A 22,135-nucleotide genomic window follows, 5' to 3' on the forward strand; every position below is an offset into this window, starting at 1 on the left:
TAAATCTAGGCAGTGTTAGTATCAGTTCTGGGCCTTGAATTCTACCTTAACCAGTCAGGTCCTATCTTGAATTTTTAAACTCTAGAAATACATTCTCATCATAATTCCATTCCCTTCCCTTAAGCCTCCACGCTAAAGTACCACATCTTCATAACATAACAGAAGGGAAGATAAGAAAAACCAGAAACCATCAAAAGAAAATCTAGAGTAATTTTTAGGAATGAAACTGCATAAAAAATATTCTGTCCCTAGGTCACAGAACTAGCTAGGAAAAAACTATCAGTCTTGAAAATTCAGCTGTTGAGAAGACAAATCACAAATGTAATGAGTTTTTCTATGTATTAGTTTAGATTAAAATAATTCATCTAAGGCCATACCACCTTGAACATGCCTAATCTTGTCTGATAAAATAATTTATTACGCAATTAGTTTTTATTAGTTACATTACAGTTTCTGGTCAAAATCTGTTATTCTAGGGGGAGCATTGTAGAAGAACTTTTTATATAAAGCCTTTAAAACTGTCATCTTCAAATTATGTAGCTGCTAAACATTATTATCGAGAGACTGGAGAAAGAATTCATAACTAATACTATCATTCAGGGGAAAAGCCACAAATTCCACAAAGTCCTCCAAATTTAAAAGCTTATTAGCAGATAAACCACATTTCTACTCCAAGTGCTAACCATATTATCTGGTCTTAGGAAAATCCACACTGTGTTTACTTTTATTGATTCACTGAACCACTATTTGAGTATTTATTTTACACAATAAACTGTTCTATGTATTACTTTTCAGAAAATAGAAGCAAAATACAGAATGAGGTGAAATGATAACTGTATACTGTACAAATGCTTTTTATTTTTTTTATTTTTTATTTTTTTCCGGTACCGGGAATCAAACTCACGACCTTGCACTTGCCAGGCAGGCGCTATGCCACTGAGCTAAATCTCCAGTCCCTACAAGTGCTTTTTAATCCTTTGCGCTTTGGAAAACAAATATTAAGCATAAATGTAAAAAAAGAAAAACTTTTGGATCACTAGGGCATCTTGTCACGTTTATTTACTCTGAATTCCAAGTAGCAAAACAGTTCCTCAGTGTAAAAAGGATAACAAAATTCTCTATCAACTATACAAGATGGCCTTTCTCAGAGACAGGCATAACAAAATCTACTAAAAAGTTCTGAAGAGCTAAAGAAGAAGTGAAGACAATATAATTATATGCATAAATCATATACCCTGACCCATTTTCAGGATACACTATGTAATTTGGTCCTGGATTTTAAAAATGGGCCAAAGATTTGAATTGCTATATGACCAAAGATACACTAGGTGGCGAACAGCTATATAAAAATGGATCAAATTTATAACCCTGACAACACCACACCATCGCATGGATACGTACAGATCAACAGGGACTTTTTATTTATTGCCAGTAGAAATACAAACAACTGCTTGTTCTTTGAAAAGGGGGAAGCAACATCACCACAGCTGGCCTGCACTGCTCCAGACCTGCTCCTCCAGGAAGCAGCCATCTAGAGAGCATCCCAATAGCCTGAGGAGAGGAAGGAGCACAGCAAAGGCTGGACTCTTGGGTCAGACTGCATAAAACACCTCTGTCTTTCTCTCTAAACACTAGGCAACACTATAGCTTGGCAACATTCTTTCCAAAGCTCATCTCAGGAAAAGGAACTCCCTGCCCAGGCCACCCCCCATTCCCCAGGCAGAGAGAACATAAACAAATAAATAGATCCTGTGCACATGGATTCCGGTAGCCCCCACCTAACAAAGGACACTCCGGCTGAATTCCACAGATGCCTGCTATGTAAGAATATGCTCACCAAATCCTACAGATCCCTATTAGACCACAAAGAAGTCTGCTGACTCTACCATCATGCCATCATGCCTACAGGGTAAAAGCCCCTAAGCTAAACCTGAATTCTTGAGACTAGGTTAGTTCAGGTTTTGATCGCAAGGGAAAAGTGGGTCAACTGGTACAGCTACCAGCAACGAGACTACAACTAAGGCAAGAAAGGAACTGTGTGGACACTAAGCTTTTTCATATAGTGGTCATGTGGGAACTATAGGTACCTTCTCTTGGGGTATATGATCTGAGTTCCCACCAGTTTTAGAAAAAGGGCCTGACTTAGCACGTGTTTTTCTCCCTCTTCTTATCTTCCTAGTTTCTTCAACTCAAACTTCTATATCAATATTATTTTCTTTCCTTATCTGCTACTAGTTTCTACCACTTCAAAAATTCTTCAAGTTTTTTGTTCACTCTATTTTGCACTCACTCAGTCATGTCTACTTTCTTTGGTATTAACTTTCGGTTCTCTCTATTCTATTTCATTTGGTCTTCCTCATCCTACACTGTCTTCCCTTGCCTCTTCTCCATTCTACAGGTGGACAAATATAGCAACAGGTTTCTTCAATCGGCAAGTAGACCCCCCCTCCTACATCTTGACCTTGTTCTCACAAATATCTTAAGACTCTCAACACTAACCCTTCAATCCACCTAAAAATCCTCCAACAGAATCTAATTTTTTTCACCTGTTATTATTTCTCCTATTTACCTCTACTCCTACTGACTTAAGAGTCCTCTTGCACACATACCACCATCTCTTCCCTTCATTTCTCCTTTCACATCGCATACTAACAGCTAATACCAATAGAATACAGGTGGCAAAGAGTACTGGTAAAGAGTAAAAGTCTAAATGCAATGTTTATCACATAAAAACGATGCATTATTGGATCTACTTATGATGTTATAATCAACAGTAATTCTTTCCTCAAAACAGTGACAGGATCAAAACCACTTAAATAGCTGAAGGGGTAAATACTATTTGTGGATAAATATAACTCAAAAACATATCACTGGGAGTACTTTTTAAAAAATCTTCGTATCAACGAAAATCTCTCCTCACCCTACTTGACTTTAACTCTCAGCACCGAAAATACACACACTACACAAACATGTGAAAACAAGGCAACAAAAGGCCCCACAGTCTCTCAACTCTCCCAAAACAAATCCAAGTCTCAGTGAGACAAACAAACAATGGGTGGTGGAGCTTTATGAACTAATTATATCAGAGGTAAAGAAACTGGCAAGTTCAAAGAGGACAGGACCCAAAAGTTCAGGGAATTACCATACAAAATAACCAAAGTAAAAAACCAGAACAGCTGACCAAAATAGTTCAAAACATGTATGGCCAATTTACCAAAGATATAGATTTCAGAAAAATTTACTGAACAGAAATATTAGATATAAAAATTGCTTAGAATTCATGAACAGCAGAAATTACTGTGAAGACAAGGTTTCTGAAATCAAAGACAAAATGGCCTGTTACAACAAATTACTAAGAGAAGCCTTAAAAATGTGGAGAACAAGCAAAATTCATCCGGGCTGGGGATATAGCTCAGCGGCATAAGTGCCTGCCTGACAAGTGCAAGGTCCTGAGTTTGATTCCCAATTCCACAAAAAAAGAAAAGAAAAATTCATCCAGTAACTAATTCATCCAATGCTAAGAAGACCAACCTAAAGCTAATTAGACTTAGGAACTAGAAGGCAGCACACATGAAATAAAATCTTTGTATACAGAAATCATAATAGAAACTTTTCAAGTATAAGGGAAGATTTGAACATACAGATAAGCGAGGCTTACAGAACACCCACCATCTATGATGAAAACAGAAGCTTCTGTGACACGATTTACTCAATATTTGAGATATCCCAACAACAAAAAACAGCAGACCCTTAAAAGTTGTCAATGAAAAGCAAAAGCAAAAAAAAAAAATCACATATAAAGGCAAATCCAGTAAGATTATAGCAGACTTCTCAACATAAACTTTTTAATGGCAAGGAGACTCTGAAGTGAAGTATTTCAAATCCAAAAGCCAACATCTTTCAACCCAGGTTAAGATATCCAGCAAAACCTGCTTTCAATATACATGGAGAAATAATGACACTGCATGAAACAGGACAACTCAAGAGATTAACACCAAGCCAGCCCTCCAGAAAATACTCAAGAATATCCACAACAGAGATGACAAAGCCAAAAATTCAGAAATCCAGACGGAATGAATTTGTCAAACAAGGTGAATAAAGAAAAGAAAAAAGACAAAAAAGGAGTCATCAATAGAAAAAGGACTAGAGTCTCCTCAGAGGTGTCAGTGCAGCAAGGCGCGAGGGCAGAGCGCAGCATGGGGCCCAGCTGCAGGAAGCTCCCGGGTAGGCCGGGCCAGGCTGGGCGCCTGGGGAGCAGGAGGAGTAGCCCATGGACTATAAGGTGGACAGGGATGTGCAGGCGCTCAGCAGCTCCAAGGACGACTATGTGGCAGCACCTATGGGGAAGGCTGTGGGCGCCCAGCTGTGCGGGAAGACGCGGGCTGCGGGGGCTCAGAACGACGTGGGCGGCAAAGTACGGAACACGCTGGAAAAATCTGGAGCTGACATTAACAAGGCTCTCTTTGCCAAGAGAAAAAGACTAGAAACGTATACCAACACTTCTATCAAGTCCAATAGCCAGAAAATTGAACATGTTTGGAAAACACAACAAGAACAAAGGCAGAAACCTAACCACGAGTATTCTGAGCAGTTCCTGACTGTTTCAGCAGTAGGATACAGATCTGAAGAAACTAGACGAACAAGAAGAGAAACTGTGAGTAGATTGCGACAACAAAAGGCTTTTCAACAATCTAGAATTGTTCACAACCAGAGACTGAAAACAAGACATTTGTATGAGCAGTACATAAAGAGTTTGGAGGACCTGGAGAAGAATCACGATTATCTACTTAGTGGTACACAAAATGAACTTTAAAAAGAAATGACTATGTTGCAAAAGAAGATTATGATGGAAACTCAGCAGCAAGAGATGGCAAGTGTTCGCAAGTCTCTTCAGTCCATGTTACTCTGATGACTCTTTGGAGACAGAACTTGAACCTGAGTAATGTGACACAATTTATCATTAGCCGAGTCACACAAGTCTTCAGCTTACAAGCTCTAGTTAAACTTAACACCTTTGGTCATAGAAGTTCTAGTTTAAATTGTAACATTTTTAATCATTATCATGTTTAAGTGTAAGACCTCCCTATCTATTCACTTCCAAATAAAATCCAGTTATGTAAGGAGCAGCTATTCCTCCACTAAACATGAAAAGCTTTCAGCTCTTCAGTTATACTAGTGAATTTTCTAACACTATTAACTTTTGTCAATAAAGAATCTCCAAATTTGGGGCTGAGGATTTAGCTCAGCGGCAAAGCGCCTGCCTGGCAAGCACAAGGTCGTGAGTTCGGTTCCCGGTACCGGAGAAAAACCAAAGGAAAAAAAAAAAAAAATCTCCAAATTTAAAAAAAAAATAGAAAAAGGACTCCATGTTAGGAATAAATCACTATCTCTCAGTAATAATTCTCAACTTTAATGCCTCAACTCCCCAATTAAAGATAGAGATTGGCAGACTAGATTAAAAAAAGGAATCCAATTTTCTGTTGCATTCAAGAAACACATCTAATCTGAAAAGATATTCATAGACTAAAAATCAAAAAGAAAAAAACAATATTTCATGCACCAGGAGCCTGAAAAAAAATGAGTAGAAATTTTACTCTCAAAGTAAATTTCAAGCTAACAAAGAAAGTTACCTATATACTACTTAAGGGAACAATCCAATAGGAAGAGATAACACTTGTAAATATCTATGCATTGAATACCGGAGCACATATTTTATGAAACAGATACTGGACACAAAAGATCAAATAAAGACCAACAGAATCACAGTGGCTGATCTCAATACCACATTTTCACAAAGAGGAAGATCAACTAAACAAAATATCAATAAAGATGTATCAGGGCCGAACCACACATCTGAACCAATGGATTTAGTAACTCCCGTGTACTAACTTCTCAGCATCACACAGCACTTTCTCCAAAACAGACTACATATTACTCCACAAAGCCCATTTAAATAAACATGAAAGAATCAAAATCACCCCATTTATTATCAGACCATTGTGCACGGCAGCTAAAAATCACAGAAGAAACCACAGAAAATTTATAAACACCTGGAAACCTAGTAACACACTTTAAACCCCCAACAGGTCACAGAAGAAATCAAGGAAGTTAAGAATTTCTGGAATCAAATGACAATATCAGTACAACACACCAGAACCAATGGGACACAATGAAAGTGACCCTAAGAGGGAAGCTTAGCAAGTGGTGCTCATTACTAGAAAAAAAACAAAGCAAGCTCAAATAAAAAAACCTGATGATGAACTTGAAGATACTTGAAAAACAACAACAATCCAAATCCAAACCAAATTTAAGGGAGGAAATCATAAAGATCACACTAGAAATTAATGAAATTAAGACTAAAAAATTAGTAAGAAGTATCAATGAATTAAAAGAACTTGTGCTTTGAAAAAGTAAACAAAATATATAAACCCTTCACCAAACTTCCCAAAAGAAAAAACTCACAGAAATAAAATCATAAATGAAAATGGTAAAATCACAACGACCACTGAAATCCACAATATAGTAACTATTACAAAAAATATTCCAACAAATCAGAAAATCATGAAGAAATAGACAAATACTACACTCATATGAATTACCTAACCTAAACCAAGAAAATTTTAAAATATTTAACAATTAAATCACAAGCTATGAAATCAAGGCTGTAACAAAAAACCCACCAATTTAAGAAAAGATTCAGATCTGATGGATTCACTGCTGAATTCTGTAAAACCTTTAAGGGAGTTGTCACACCCACAATCCTCAGGTAGGGAGAGCTTCCAAACTTATTTCTGGAAGCCAACATTACTCCTATCACCACAGAGTCAACTAAAAATTAAAAAGTACCAGTAAATCTCCTTAATGAACACAGAAGCAAAAATTCTCAATAAGCTACTGGCAAATAGAATGCAACAAAGCATCGAAAGGATCATATATCATGACCAAGTCGGTTTCATCCCAGTTTTGCAAGGGTGATTTAATATACACAAATCAATAAAGGTAATATGTCTCATAAATGGAAGGACAAAAACCTCTTATCAACAGACGCATAAACAGATTTTGATAAAATCCAACACCCATTCATGATGAAAAATCCTGAAGAAACAGGGTGTTACCTGACTCTGATGAAAGCCATTTATGACAAACCAATGGTCAGCATCTTATTAAATCGGGGAAAAACTGAAAACTTTCCCTCTCAAATCAAGAACAAACAAGGATGCCTGCTATCACCACTTCTGTTCAACATGGTCTTTGAACATTAGCCAGAGCAATCAGACAAGGGAAATAAAAGGTATAAGAGAGAAAAAAGTCAAATTATCATTATTTGCAAATGACATAGTCCTCTATATAGCAGACCCAAAAAATTCCACAAAAAGACTTTGAATTCATAACCAATTACACCAAGGATACAAAATAACACAGGGACAAAAAATAAACACATGAAAACCAACAGTGTTCCTATATACCAATAATGAACTGAGAAAGAAATTAGGAAAATACACCATTTACAATATTACCAAGAAAACTTAGATACTTAAGGGTTAACAAAGGAAGTAAAAGACCTCTACAAAGTACTCCACAGTACTCTAAAAAAGGAGATTGAAGAGGACACCAGAAAAATGGAAAGATGTTCCCCGTTTCTGGATAGGCAGAATCAGTAATAGCCATAATTCTAAAACTTACAGATTTAACACAATTCCAATCAACCTTCCTCACGGAACTAGAGCAAACAATCCTAAAATTTATATGGAGCCAGACGAGACACAGCAATCTTGGGCCACAAGAGCAAAGCAAGAGACATCACAAAACCTGACTTCAAGTCATACTACAAAGCTACAACGGACTCATCTCTCACTATGTAGTGAACTGAAACAAAATGGATCAAAGAACTAAATGCTAAAACAGAAACACTTAACCTAGTGGAAGATAAAATAGGAAAACAATCTTGAAGTCTTCGGCTTAGTTAACGACTTTCTGAACAGAACTTCAATTACACAAGAAATAACAAGAATCAACAAATAGAATATATCCAATTAAAAAGGTTCTAAATAGCAAAGGAAACAATCACCAGGGTGAAGACACAACCTACACAATGAAAAAGAAATTTTGTCTGCTATTCTTGTGACACAGGACTAATATCTAGACTATGTAAAGAGCTACAAAAAAGAAAAATTAGAACACCTGCCAAAAAAAAAGACTCAATCAAAAAATGGGCAAGTGACATGAACTGATACTTCTCAGAAGTGTAAATGGCCAATAAACATGAAAAAAATCTTCAACATTTCTGGCCATCAGAGAAATACAAATTAAAACAACACTAAGATTTCCTGTTACACCAGAAAGAACGGCCATCATCAAGAAATCAAACAATAACAAATGCTAGAATGGCTGCTGTGAAAAAGGAACCCTTTTGCGTTGTTGGTGGGAATCTAAATTAGTGTAACCATTATGGAAATCAGTATGGAGATTTGTCAAAGAACTAAAACTACAAATTTAGGTATCTTCACAAAGAAGCTAAAGACATAATAATATAGTGATACATGCATACTAATGTTTATAGCAGTACAATTCATAACAGCTAATTCCCGGAAGTGGCCTAAAAGTCCAACAGATGAAATGGATAAAGAAAATGAGGTATATATATGAATACTTCTCAGCTATAAAGAAGGATAAACTCAATACATTTGTAGGAAACTGGATTCACCTGGAAAACAATGTTAAGTGAAATAAATCAGACACACAAGTTTAAATACCATATGGTTTCTCTTAGGTAAGTAATGTAAAGTATAAATAAAGAGCAAAATAAAAGGATAAAAAAGGAATTTGGAGGATAGATCTTTTGTAAGCAGAATGGGATGGAGGAGACCAAGGATAAGGGAAGTGGAGAGGGAGGGAGAACATACAAAGATTTAGAATTTGTGATATACACATACCAAATACCACAATGAATGTAGTCATTGTATGTCACAAACAAGAGCTAAAATAATAACAATAATAAAATGAAAATGGGAAAAGAGGCTCTAGAGGGAAGACAGGTGGGGAGAAGCATAAAAAGAGTGAAGAGACAACATACATAATGAAAGTACATTTAAAGTACATGTACCTATATCCTAAGATGAATATAAACATCATTTACTACAAATATGTACTAAAAAACTAAAATAGGAATGCAAAATAGTACGAATACTTGGGAAGACAATTTGGCAACTACACATACTCTTAGCGCATGATGCAGCAATCATGCTCCTTGAAATTTAACAAAAGGAACTGAAAACTTCAATCTACATAAAAAAAACTGCATTTTGATATTTACAGCAGTTTTACTTCTAAATGCCCAAACTTGAAAATAACTAAGAAATCCTGCCGAGGATTGGATAAATAGCCAGATACACTCAGAGAATGGAATGTTATTCAGTGCCCCCCTCCCAAAAAAAAAAAAAAAAAAAAAAAGAGCTTTCAACCTACGAAAAGACAGGGAAGAAACTGAATACATATTACTAATGAAAGAAGCCAATCTGCAAAGGATACCGTATTATTCCAAGTATATCACATGTTGAAAAAGGTAAAAATATGGAGATAGTAAAAGATCAGTGACTACCAGGGGCCACAAGGGAGAAAGTAATGGATAGGTGAGAAAGAAAATTTTTAGCACAATGAAACTGCTCTGTGTAAGTGTGAATACTTGCTACTGCACTTTTGTTCAATTAGATAAAATATATTACACAAGGAGTGAACCCTAATATAAACTATGGACTTGGGGCGACGATGATATATCAGTGAAGGTTCACCAACTGTAACAAATATACTTTTTTGCTGGGGAATGCAAGAGAAGGCTATGCATGTGTGGCTGTGACTGGTCTAAGGTAAATTTGTATACCATCTGTTTAGGGCTGGGGATATAGCTCAGTGGCACAAGCACCTGCCTAGCTACAGCAAGGTCCTGAGTTCAATTCCCAGTACCAAAAACTAAAAAAAAAAATAAAAAATATACCATCTGTTTAACTGTCCCATGGATCTGAAACTGCTCTAAAAAATAAAACTATTAAAAATTAATGTTATCTCTACTTACACATAATACTGCTACGCTACAAAGAAATTTAATAAAATTAAACAACTGCATAGTTGTCTGTAAAATTCTCTTTACCATTTGTTATTATCTTTTAAGGAAAAATATTTTTTTCATTTAGAAGAGAAATATGAATAGCACTGACCTAAATGCCTAACACAGAAATAGAAATATTTTGTTAGGTATATACCCTATGACTCTGGAAAATAAAAGGTGTTTGGAAGAAAGAATACTGCTCCTGCATAAAGTCTACACTCTGATCCCCCAAAATCTGAGAATATGTTGCTCATATAACAAAATAAACTGAACTGATTACGGTTAAATAGAGATTATCCTGGATTATCCACTCTGTATAATCTAATCACCTGGCTTTGTAAGAGTGGAAGCAATAGGTAAATGAGGTTAGAAATGGCAGTACTGACGGTCTAACACTCAACACTGCTTCTGAGATGTAAGGAATTATAATGCAAGTGCCAATAGAGACCTCTAGAAATTAAAGACAGCATTAACTATTAGGCAGTAAGGAAACAGATGTAAGTCACATGCAGCTGAATTTAGTCAGCACTTGAATGAACAAGGAAATAGGTCCTCCTCTAGAGTATACACAGACTAACTCTTGCTGACACCTTGATTTTTGCCCAGTGAGACCTCAAAATACTATTTTGTGTTGAGAAACTAAATTTGTGGTATATTGTTATAGCACTAACAGGAAACTAATTTAGTGTTCCTGTATTCAGTGTAGATTTAAAATTTAATCCTAATGAATTTTCCCTAACAACAACAACAAAAAAACTTCATTTTTCTATGGTCTACCCATTCCCTGCCTTCAAGGGAACCAACTATATGATAAAGTTTAAAGCTAACTCTGCTAGCCAGGCATGGTGACATACGCCTATAATCCCAGCACTCAGAAGTCTGAGGCAGGAGAACTGTTGCCAGTTCAAGACAGCTTGGGCTACAAAATGAGCTCAAGGCAGCCTGAACTGCATAGCAAGACCCCATCTCAAAAAAGACAGACAGACACACACACATACACACATACATACATACATAAAAACTCAGCATTGGTTTAGATGTGATTTCTCTTAAGAGCTCATGTGTTAGAAACCTAGCTCTCAGTGTGATGGCAGAACTTTAAGAAGTGGAGTCTAGTAGAAGATAATCAGGACACTGAGGACATGGCCCTTGGGGGATACAGTTAGTTCCAGGGAGAAGCAGTTATGAAAGAGGAAGTCTTTCACCCGCATCATTCTCTGGATTCTGGTCTCACCACGTGACCTCTTCTGCACACGCTCTTACCACAATGTCATCCACCAGGACATCCTTACCAGAGGCCACTGGAGCTTGGAGTGTCAGCCTTTAAAACTATGAAATTAATTTGTCTATTTTTTTAAAAAATGGAGATTCTCACCGAAGAATTCTGGACATTTTAAGCAGAACTCTTTCAAAAAGGCATTTGCTTTCAAATCAAATGCTCTAATTTCAACTTCCATGCCTGACCTTAAAACATCAATTTCTACCACAGGTAGTTCACAATCTCCTTCAAGATGATAAAATTGAATCAAAACCTGCAGAAGAAGAAAAAAGAAACAACCATTATGTTAAACGAAAACATGTTTAGATACATGGTAGTTATATGTATGGATATAGGATACATACACACATGATACATTACATATTTAAAACTTAGGAGCCCTTTTGTACCTCCCACCTATATACTTATACTACTGCATATAAATAATCATTTTTCAAAAAATATGAATATACATAGCATATCATCTACACTTGATTCTTAACTAAGGAAGCTCATCTTCAAAAAGAGGGATTACAGTGAACCACAGCAAGTCTGTATCAAGCTTCAATCAGAATGAAAACAACAGGGCCTATTAGCAGTGGGACTCTATAAATAAGCTATGAACAGCACAAATGAAAAACCCATTTATTTTATCATGATACATACCTCTTCTACTTCAAATCGTATTTTAAACTGAGTCAAATTTACTGGACTATCTTGCTTTTCTAATTTTCTTTGTTGAATACTTTTAACTCTAGTTAGAACTCGAGGAGGTGCTTCCAGGGGGCTACATGGTGCATCAAAAAATTCTTCCTCTGAGTCTAAATTTAATAGAACATTGTTTTAAGTCAATAATAGAAATGAATATTTTAACCTTTGAAATAAATATAGACATTAAAATACTAAAAGTTTATTTTTAAATTTAATATAAACAAGATTTAAAATTACTTTTGCACAAATAACATTCTCAGGGGGATTTTTGTTTTGTTTTTTTCTTTTTTGAGACAGGGTCTCAATAGGCCGTTTAGGCTGGCCTCGAGCTCCCTTTGTAGCCCAGGCTGGCCTCAAACTTGCGAAGATCCTCCTGCCTCAGCCTCCCAAGTGCTGGGATTACAGGCATGCGCCACCACGCCCAGCTTACACCTGAAAGCTTTCGAATGACTGTAGGAAATTACACTATGCTACTCCAAATCGTGTCTCTCCAGCATACAGATTATACTGAGTTGATTATTTTGAGAAACAGCATTCACAAGAGCTCCAAAGTCAGAGCATACGTTTCTCTTTTGGAAAGGATGTTAAAAGTTTATAAGGAAAATTTATCTACCCTTGTAAAGATGTCACCCTCTGTGGTACCAGATGACTCTTAACCACATGACATTCTTATCAAAGGAAATGCTGCTGACTTTATTTTGCATAAACTTTCTTTGTAATACTTTTCCTAGTTACCTTCCCCTAATCTGCCTCCCTCCAAGCTCCAAACTCCTTTTCCTTTTGTTTAAGCCAAACTGGTATAGAAATCCAAATTTTCATTGTCATTTTGAGTTGGTTTTTTTTTTTTCTGTCTTTTTGAGGCAAAGTCTCACTATGCAGTTCAGGCTAACCTTGAGCTCACTTTGTAGCCCAGGCTGGCTTCAAACTCACAACAATCCTCCTGCCTCAGCCTCCCGAGTGCTGGGATTACAGGCATGTGCCACCACGCCCGGCCTGAGTTACTCATTTCTGAGTACCTTCTCATGTGCACATGAAATATAAAAGCTAATAAACTTGATTAATCTTGTATCTTTTGTTAACAGAGAATCTAGAGGTTAAAAGAAAAAGGTATTTCCTCTTTTCTACATGGTCATACGAAGAAAATATGCCTCATAATGCAAGTTACTTTAACTATGTATGTGTAGCAAGAAAAATTTCCTTAAGCATGTTCATTTTACCATCTTCAGTAACATATGGAAGTTCCAAGAAGGGAATAATTTTCTGTGAAATCTGCGATGTTCCGAAAGAAGATGATGTTTGAATCTGAAAGAAAAGCAACACTCAGTTAAAAAAAAGACTTCTAGCAGCTAGGTGTGGTGGCACACACCTATAATCCCAACACTTGGGAGACTAAGGCAGGAGGATCGTTGTGAGTTTGAGACTAGCCTGGGCTACAAAGTGAGCTCAAGGCCAGCTTCAACTGCATAGCAAGACCCTGTCTCAAAAGACCAAAAAAAAAGACTTCTAGTCAACATTGGAAAGACAATTTTGACAAAAAGCCACTCAATTTGAATTACTGGTAAGAAATTAGATATAAGTTAGAAAAATAAATCATAATCTATGATTTAAAGAAATGTTTTTATAATCTCAAAGCTAAATATAAATAGTAGAACTGTTGTAATGATTTTCTTGATAACCTGAGTAAGAATAAATCTTAAATATATTTTAACTTCACATTTTATTTAAAAAGGAAACCACCTGCAGATATCCACGAGAAACCACAAGTCTTAATACCACTAGAGTTGGAGAGCTCGGTTTCATTTTTAAGATTATGAAGGTATTTGAATAAATTTATTTTTTATTGGTTCTCTTTAAAAACAGATGATGTAGTTTTTAAAAAAAAGCACCACTGAAACTTCCACCTAGACCAAGAAACTAAACATCACCATACCCTGCTTGGAAGAAACTTATGTGGTCCTGCTTGATTACATGCCTTACCACTGATCATAATTTTGCTTTTATTTCTTTAAGCACCTATAAATGATTCTCTAATACAGTATAATTTGCCTCTAAATGGTAGGAAAAGGGAGTATCACATATGTTCCTGTGATTTCCTTCTTTTACAATATAAAGTTTAAGCACATATATAGTTTACCAATTTTTCACTGCTAAACTGTTTTGTTTTTTTTTTGTTTTTGTTTTTTTCTCCAGTACCGGAAACCGAACTCATGACCTTGCGCTTGCCAGGCAGGCACTTTTGCCGCTCAGCTAAATCCCCAGCCCCCTGCTAAACTGTTTTGAACTGATGAGTAAACAAATATTTACCCACCTTTTGTATAATTTTATGTGGTTTTCAGATTTTTGCCTCTCACAGGGCCACAATAAGCATCCTTGAACATGCTTCACACAATCATATACAAGATTTTCCCAAAGGATACAATTATTTATATTCACCTTATTAAGTACTATCAAATTCTTTTCACAAGTGTTTACAATGTTATTACACTAACATCAGCATTAGCTTAGAATCTGAATGACTCCTTATTGTCAAATATACTTGTTTCTCCAAGACATTAAATTTTGTCAATTTCACTGCTAATGTCATGCTAGCTTTAATTAGAATTTCACAAATGTATAATAGTTACACATCATTTCATAGTTTCATGGGCTATTTATTTGCCCTTTCCTGAAATTCTGTTTTTTTTTGATGAGAGGTAACAATACTATTATTGAAGTATAACCTACTACAGAGAACTTACATAAGCCCTAAGTATATAGTCCACTAATTTTTCAAAAAATAAAAACACTCCTATATTCTCCCACCATGATCCATGGGTAGAACATTATCTGGAGACTCCCTCATGCTCCTTGTAAGAATTAGGCATCCTCTAGATTAACCATTATGCTACCTGATTTCAATTTTCAATATTTTAAACTCTTTATACCTACATTAATGAAAGAAATTGCCTACTATTTTCCTCTTTTACGATGTTCCTGTTAGGTTTTAGAATATGTATTTTGCTATGCTGGTGAAATAGGTTGACCAGTATTCCAACATTCTTTTCTCTAAACTACCCTGGAATTTTTTGAGCTGACCTCCTCCCTAGTCAGTGCCCAGCAATGATGCAGGTATGGATATTTTTCTCTATGTAATATTCCACTGTATGAATATATTAGAGTTTTTATCCATTCACTTTTTGATAAATACTCAGGTTTTTCCACAACTGGATTTTCCCTATTTTTTGTTTATTTCTTTGTTTGGAGACAAGGTCTCACTAAATTGCCCAGGCTGGTTTTCAACTTGGAATCCTCCTTGTTCAGCTCCTAGAGTGCTGGGATTAAAGGTAAGCACCAACTGCTTAAGAGCGTAAGTAACTTTAGTATGAGCATTCTAGGTCAACTGTTCACGTTTTCCTTTCTGTCTGGTAAAATGCTTGAAGCAGAATTCCCAAGTCATGTGGTCCGTACATATCTAACTTTGTTCAACAAAACTATCAAACTATTTCTAAAGGGAGGTTAACCATTTTTTGAATTACAATAGCAGTGTATCATAGGGTTTTTGCGTATTTCCTTTTTTCATTTTCCAGACAGCATTAAATTCTTACTCTGGCAGTACCCTGACCTGGACCCTGCTCATTCTTTTTTATTTTTATCTGTTATAGTCACCATTCTATAGTATTTCAATACAGACTCATTTTCTTGATGAGTCATAATGTTGAATATCTTTTCACACTATATGAAATTTTTCACTAACTTCAGTGTTAGTTTTTACGCTTTATTTATTCTTTTTATAAGATAGCTTTACCTAAAGCAAGAATTTAATTATGTGGTTATTTGGCATAAACCTTCTGAGTAAAAAAGATTACTGTTATATCTGTCTTTAAACAACAAAGCACTATATTCATTTCCATTACATTGTATTCACTCTAGAAATAAACTTTACTGAAATCATTTTAACATAAATACAAATTTAACATGGGGCACAGCATTTGACACAATATGGGATGGGATATAGTTTAGCACTAAAGCATTTGCCTAGCATTTTAGCATACACAAGGATCTTGGGGGGTTTCAATCCCCAGTACCTCCACACACACAAAACCCCAATAAAATGAAAAAGAAAAACAACAAAATGGAAAAAAACAATTTTAAGTGACAAATATAATTTCCATAATTAGAAAACATAATCCAATAGGTAAAAAACACACAAAAGACACGAGTAGCAGTTTCCAAAAAATTAATCTGAAATAATCATGAAATTTAGAAATGTGTTTTACTCATAAAGAAATGCAAATCAACATCAGAAGACATTTTCTCAGACTGAATGTTAACCATTGCTAATATTAAACCTCACAAGAGCAAGGAAAAAGACACTCATTTACCATTAATAGTTTGTAACAGTAATACTCAAAAAAGGAAAATTTGGCAAAATTCCATCAAAATTTAAAATTATACAGTCCTTTAATCAACAATTCCACATCACTTCTCAGCCTTTTGGCTAAGATCAAGAGTAATCAACAATTCCACTTCTGAGAATTTATCCTATGGATGAAAGTATAACCATATATATGTACAAGAAATTTCAATATGGCATTTTACATAATTGTAAACAATAATAATACGAACACACATCAAAAGGGAATATATTATTAAAGACGACATAATCACACAACACAGAATTACATAACCAAGAAAAAGAATTACGCAGATATGTATGTGCCAACATGAAAATACAGTGGTACCTCAGTTCACAAACTTCATTCATTCCACTCTTCTGGAAAAGACGGCCATGTTTTTGTTCATGTGGGAAAGATGGCTGTGGCCATATTCGTCAGCGGATACAGATTTCGCAAACAAAAACAAAATTCTGCCCAACTGTTCACAAACTAAAGAATTCATGAACCAAAGCACCACTGCATCTCTAAGGTCTATATAGATATATGGCAGTAATAGTGACAAGAATACAGATTCAGAATAATTATATAGAATACACAAACACATGTGTAACAGAATGTGCCATAAAAATTTTCTGAAAAATGAGAGAAGTGTGGTTAATAGTGTTCCTATTAAAAAGAGGAATTGGAGACTGCAGAAGCAGACACAGATGGAGTTTACTTTATATTCTTCTTAAATATTTGTATCCTTTACCTTTCCATCAATTTCTCTTTTATAGAGTGTGAAAATGATTATAAATAATTTTATCTGAGGTTCTTAAGATTATTTCAGATATTATTTGTGAAGTTTCTTGTTTAAGTGTTTTTTGAATTCTGAAAATAACAATACCTGAAATGATTTGATAGGTGCAGATACATCAGTTACAGGTTCAGGTTTTGGAATGCTTTCAACCAATTCCATAATCCCTTGCAGTTTTTTATCTGAGACTCGTATGGAAACAAGAGGCAACTTTCCAGAAATCTTGAACCTGTTTTTAAAATACATAAATCATTATAGAGGAACTTTCATTATGACTTAAGTGCACTAATTAAAAAGACTCTATCCCTCAAATTATACAAATATAAATTTAAATATGATTTTAAGTGCTAAAAATCACTACTCTGATTTCCACATTACCTATGGTCTTTCTATTATTTGCCAAGTACAAATGACGTTACTATTTATCACATGTTTATTATATGATGGACAATGAAGAAAATATACACATTATTGTAAGTAGCCCTCATAGCCTATGAAGTACACAATCCAGTGGTCCCCTACTGCTTATGAGTTCTCACATATACAATTCCTATAAGGAAACTAAGGGACAGCAAAGTTGAGTAACTTGTCCAAGAGATCAGATGTCCAAAACGTGACTCAATACCAGACATAGGTACTGCATTACTCTTTTAATTGCCTTGGTAGTTTCCTTTACTTATATTTAGCTCAAATTTCAAAGGAAGTGACACAGTCAGAGACCACCATAGGGACAGAAGACAAATCCCTTGTCCCTTATCTGTTATTCATGAAAAGCATGATATCTATTTCCTTCTGAGGCTGTCAAAGACTTAAGAGCAGTTTTTGCTTTAAAAAAAAAAAAAAGTTCTTCAGTTAGACTACAGAACCCCAGTAGATGACGAAAAGCAGAATAAAGCTTGGCTTTCGTTTTGTATTATTACTTTTAAACTTTCTGTCAGATCTCTGCTCAGCTCTGCACATGTGCTTGTTAATCACGCCAGTGTCTGTATTACAAGGTTAATTAGCCCTGAACTTAGCTAGATTATGCCACTCCCCCTTCAAGACTGAGGACACCAAGTGTAGTAACTAAAGTAATTTCCGTTTTGCGGGGACATCCAATTGCTAGCTTTCACAAGGTCCAGTTGCAGAACCCCTAGAGTGCCATGAAGTCTCCAGTCATTATCCTAAACCTGCAGTCCCCTCGGATTCCAGAAAAAGCACTATTTTGTAGTCTACCCTATGACGAGGTCACCTCCCCAAGTGGGAGCAAATTACCCCACAACAGAAACCAATGCTACTCCCTCAACACTCAAGCGTCTCCGAAGAACTGAACTGCCCCTCAAGCCATAGAGATTTCTGTGGAGCTACAAAACCTGAAATGAGATAATGACCAACCACACTCTACTCTCCCGCAAGGAGGTTCATAAAGGCTACCTCATTCTTTCATGAAAGGACCAGTCTGAACCTCTGCACCAGAGTGTGCCCTATTCACCTCAAGCTTAATCTCTTTTCCCTATTTTCTCTCACTTGCAAACTCTGCCTAATCAATCTGCCTATGCCTTTATACTTTTTATAAATATTTGTAGTGTTTACCACTTTATTAATGTCTGTTCAAATGACTGTAAATAATTTTCAAAGGATTTAAAACAATGAAACAAATGCATAAAAACTATAGATCTATGTTAATAAGTACAAAATATATGAAGATTTAAACTGCAACATTAATAACTAAAGGGGGTAGAATGAGAAACAAGTAACCTTTTGCTTTCAACTGAGAGTAAGCTGGTGTCAATTTTAAGCAGACAATACTAACTTTAGGATATGTAGTGCTTCCATGGTAACCAAAAAACTGTAAAATATACAAATATGGAAATGAGAAAGAACTCAAAATGTGTCACAATATCAACTAAACATAAAGGAAGACTAAGAAAATTGAGATATAAAACAGGCTTAGAAAAAACAAATAAACAAAAATAAGTCCTTTCCTAACAGTATTTACTTTAAATGTAAATATTTAAATGTTACAATCAAAACACATCAGTTGACAAGTTAGATAAGACAAACGATTTAACTACATGCTATCTACAAGAGAATCACTTTAGTAGGACACACAGGTCAAAACTAAAAGAATGCAAAAATTATTGCATTTAATAATCAGAAACAACCATGAACAAAGAACATCATTAAATAATAAAATGACATGAGGTTCAATAATAAAATGTAACAATTATTAATAGATATGCATCAAACAGTAGAGCTCAAAAATATATGAACCTAACACTGACAAAATTAGGGAGAAATACTGACAGCTGTCTAATATTAGAAGATTTCAATAACCCAATTTCACTAATGGACAGAACCAGGCAGAAGATGAAGTAAAAGACAAAAATGAATAATACTGTATGATCACACTTGCATAAGGTAACTAAAATTGTCAAGTTCATAAAGGCAAAGCAGAATAGATGTTGTCAGGGGTTGCGTATAGTGTAGAAGAGAACATTATTTAATGAGTACAAGTTTCAGTTAGGAAGATGATAAAGTTCTTGAGATGGACAGTGGTAATGGTGTACATTATAAGGTGAATGTACTTAATGCAAAAAAACTATACTCAAAGCTTAAATAGTACTTTATGTTATGTATATTTTATCACAAAAAAGAATCAGGGAAATATGGTTATTTCCTTAGCTACAAAATTACTGAGAATATGCAGAATTACATGAAACAGATAAATACTACATACTTGGGCATTTTAATATCCATGAAAACCATTGCTTTAGAGAGTTCCACATTTACATGCATGGGTACCAAAATATGCTGTGTAGATACATTAAGTTTTCGTGCCTCTTTCCAATTCTCACCTAATTACAGAAAACAGCACATATTTAATATAAGCATAATTGAATAGCATATAGAACATGAAATTATTATTAATACTTCATATTCACATACCAAATGAGATGGGGAAATCACCTCACATCTAGATAATCCTAATTATCTAAAATACACACAGTGAGCAGGTAAAGTATTTTTCCTTTCATCACTTCTCTTCAGCTACTTCACAAGATTCTCTATGTTCTATTATAAAAAAAGGCTTATTATCAGGACCTGGTGGCGCAAGCCTGTAATCCCAGCACTTTGGAGGGTGAGGCAGGATTACTTTCAGTTCGAAAGCCAAAACTACACAGGGAGAAGCTGTCTCAATATTTAAAAACAAAACAAACAAGAAATGCCTACTCAAATACAAAAAAGGCTTATTTTATAAGAAGCAGCACAGTTCTAGCCAAATCTGTGCATCCACTAGCAATGACTACAACCAGACAGCTTACCCTAGAATACAAAACATAACAGGGCTGTAAGACAGTAATGAGAAAGGCAGGAAAAAAGCTGAGTTTCTTTAATAGTAACTTGTACATGGCACCACTTATTCAAGATTTATAACCACCTCTGTTTTCGACAATGTTTAAATTTTCTCACAACAATTAGTAATCATCCCATTTTAGAAAACTGAGGCTGTCAGAATTTACAATTTTCCTATAGTCAATGTACTAGTGGTAACACTAAAATTCACATCCACATCTACAAATATGATCCTTTGGCAACACTCACTGCAGTATTTCAAGCCTGTATGTTCAGTAAGGGGATGGGTAAGTAACTTACAGCACAGCCTTTGACTATAATAGAACCAATAAAAAGCATAGATTTAAGTGTCCAAAATAATATTGGTAAAGAAAATATTTGGATAGGAACTATGTAACAGTATTTAAAAATCCATTCACAAATACCTCCATACATAAACATCACACAAGCATACATAACTGGTACACCTTGTACATAAACTGAATACAACACTGAAAGAACACACAACCAAACAGCAACAATGTTCATGTCTAAGCAGCAAGATAAAGGGTGATTCTTTTAAATTTTTGATTGTACAGGTTTTCTAAAATAGGCATATTTATAACTCAAAAAGTAACTTTAAACATCTGTAACAAGATTACAGCATTTCCCTAGCACGGTGAAGGCCCAGCGTTTAATCCTCAGTTTCAGAAGGAAAAAAAAACTGCATACACATACACACTCACCCAAGATTAGTGGTACCTATGTAGTACAATGCATTTTCATAAACACTATCTCATTTGAAATATCAAATGACTCGAGTCAGTCAAATTCCAGTCTTGAAAAACTAGCCAGGGAAATATTAGATTCCTAGATGTAAGTGGTAAAATAGGCTTTACTATATTTTCTTCAAATTCTACTAGTATTTTGATGAGTGAATTATTTCATTTCCCATATTACAGATAAAAACTTATCTAGAAGCATGTGTTTTGGTATTTATCAAAAGATTTTATGACAATAATATAAAGTAACCACAATGTCAAAAGAATCAATTATTTAAGAACAGTAAAGTTTGTCAAATACAATTCTAAGAAATTCCAATAATCTTCAGACAAAAACAAATTTTTTTAAATGTTTAACAAAGAAGTACAGCTCACAGACTTGCGACCATATCACTCAAGCATACTAAAATGCCATAGTGTATTTCCTAAAGAAGAATTTGTGGGCTTAAGCAAATATAATTAGAAAAAAGAAAAACGGTCCAGTCCTATATAAACTAACAATTTTAATGATGGTTACTCTGGCTTTCCAATGCTTCTCTTTTTATCAGTTAACTCACTGTTGAGTGATATGAATGTTCACTAACCCTACAGGGATTCAGAGGCAGGATGGCAGAATGGAAACAGGGCTGAGTGAATGTTAAGTCTCCTATTTAGTGTTCTTGTCAACTGAATTTGTGGTTCCGCTTCATCTAAAAATTTAGCACTAGATCAGAGATGCTTGATTGGTACACCAGAGAAATTGGGATAAAGGTATTCCTAAGACAGTGACTGTCCTCAGTCTGTGTGTGACCACCA

At 35.1% G+C, this 22,135-nt stretch overlaps 1 protein-coding gene and 1 pseudogene across 3 annotated transcripts in view; one reads left to right on the forward strand and one right to left on the reverse strand.

The window, feature by feature from the left end:
• Vps13a (vacuolar protein sorting 13 homolog A (S. cerevisiae)) overlaps positions 1-22,135 on the reverse strand; it is a gene marked incomplete at its 5' end in the record, with an annotated part of 229,395 nt that overhangs the window by 146,189 nt on the left and 61,071 nt on the right. For all 3 annotated transcript variants that reach the window (XM_013506545.1, XM_013506546.1, XM_005408304.2), the window contains 5 exon segments: positions 11,478-11,634; positions 12,027-12,181; positions 13,289-13,373; positions 17,334-17,472; positions 19,963-20,080. In XM_013506545.1, coding sequence (XP_013361999.1) covers positions 11,478-11,634; positions 12,027-12,181; positions 13,289-13,373; positions 17,334-17,472; positions 19,963-20,080 — 654 coding nt within the window.
• Positions 3,988-5,205, forward strand: LOC102027325 (annotated as a pseudogene).

This window comes from Chinchilla lanigera, unplaced genomic scaffold (genome assembly GCF_000276665.1).
Source record: "Chinchilla lanigera isolate Chin_1 unplaced genomic scaffold, ChiLan1.0 scaffold00111, whole genome shotgun sequence".
NCBI classification, from domain to species: Eukaryota; Metazoa; Chordata; class Mammalia; order Rodentia; family Chinchillidae; genus Chinchilla; species Chinchilla lanigera.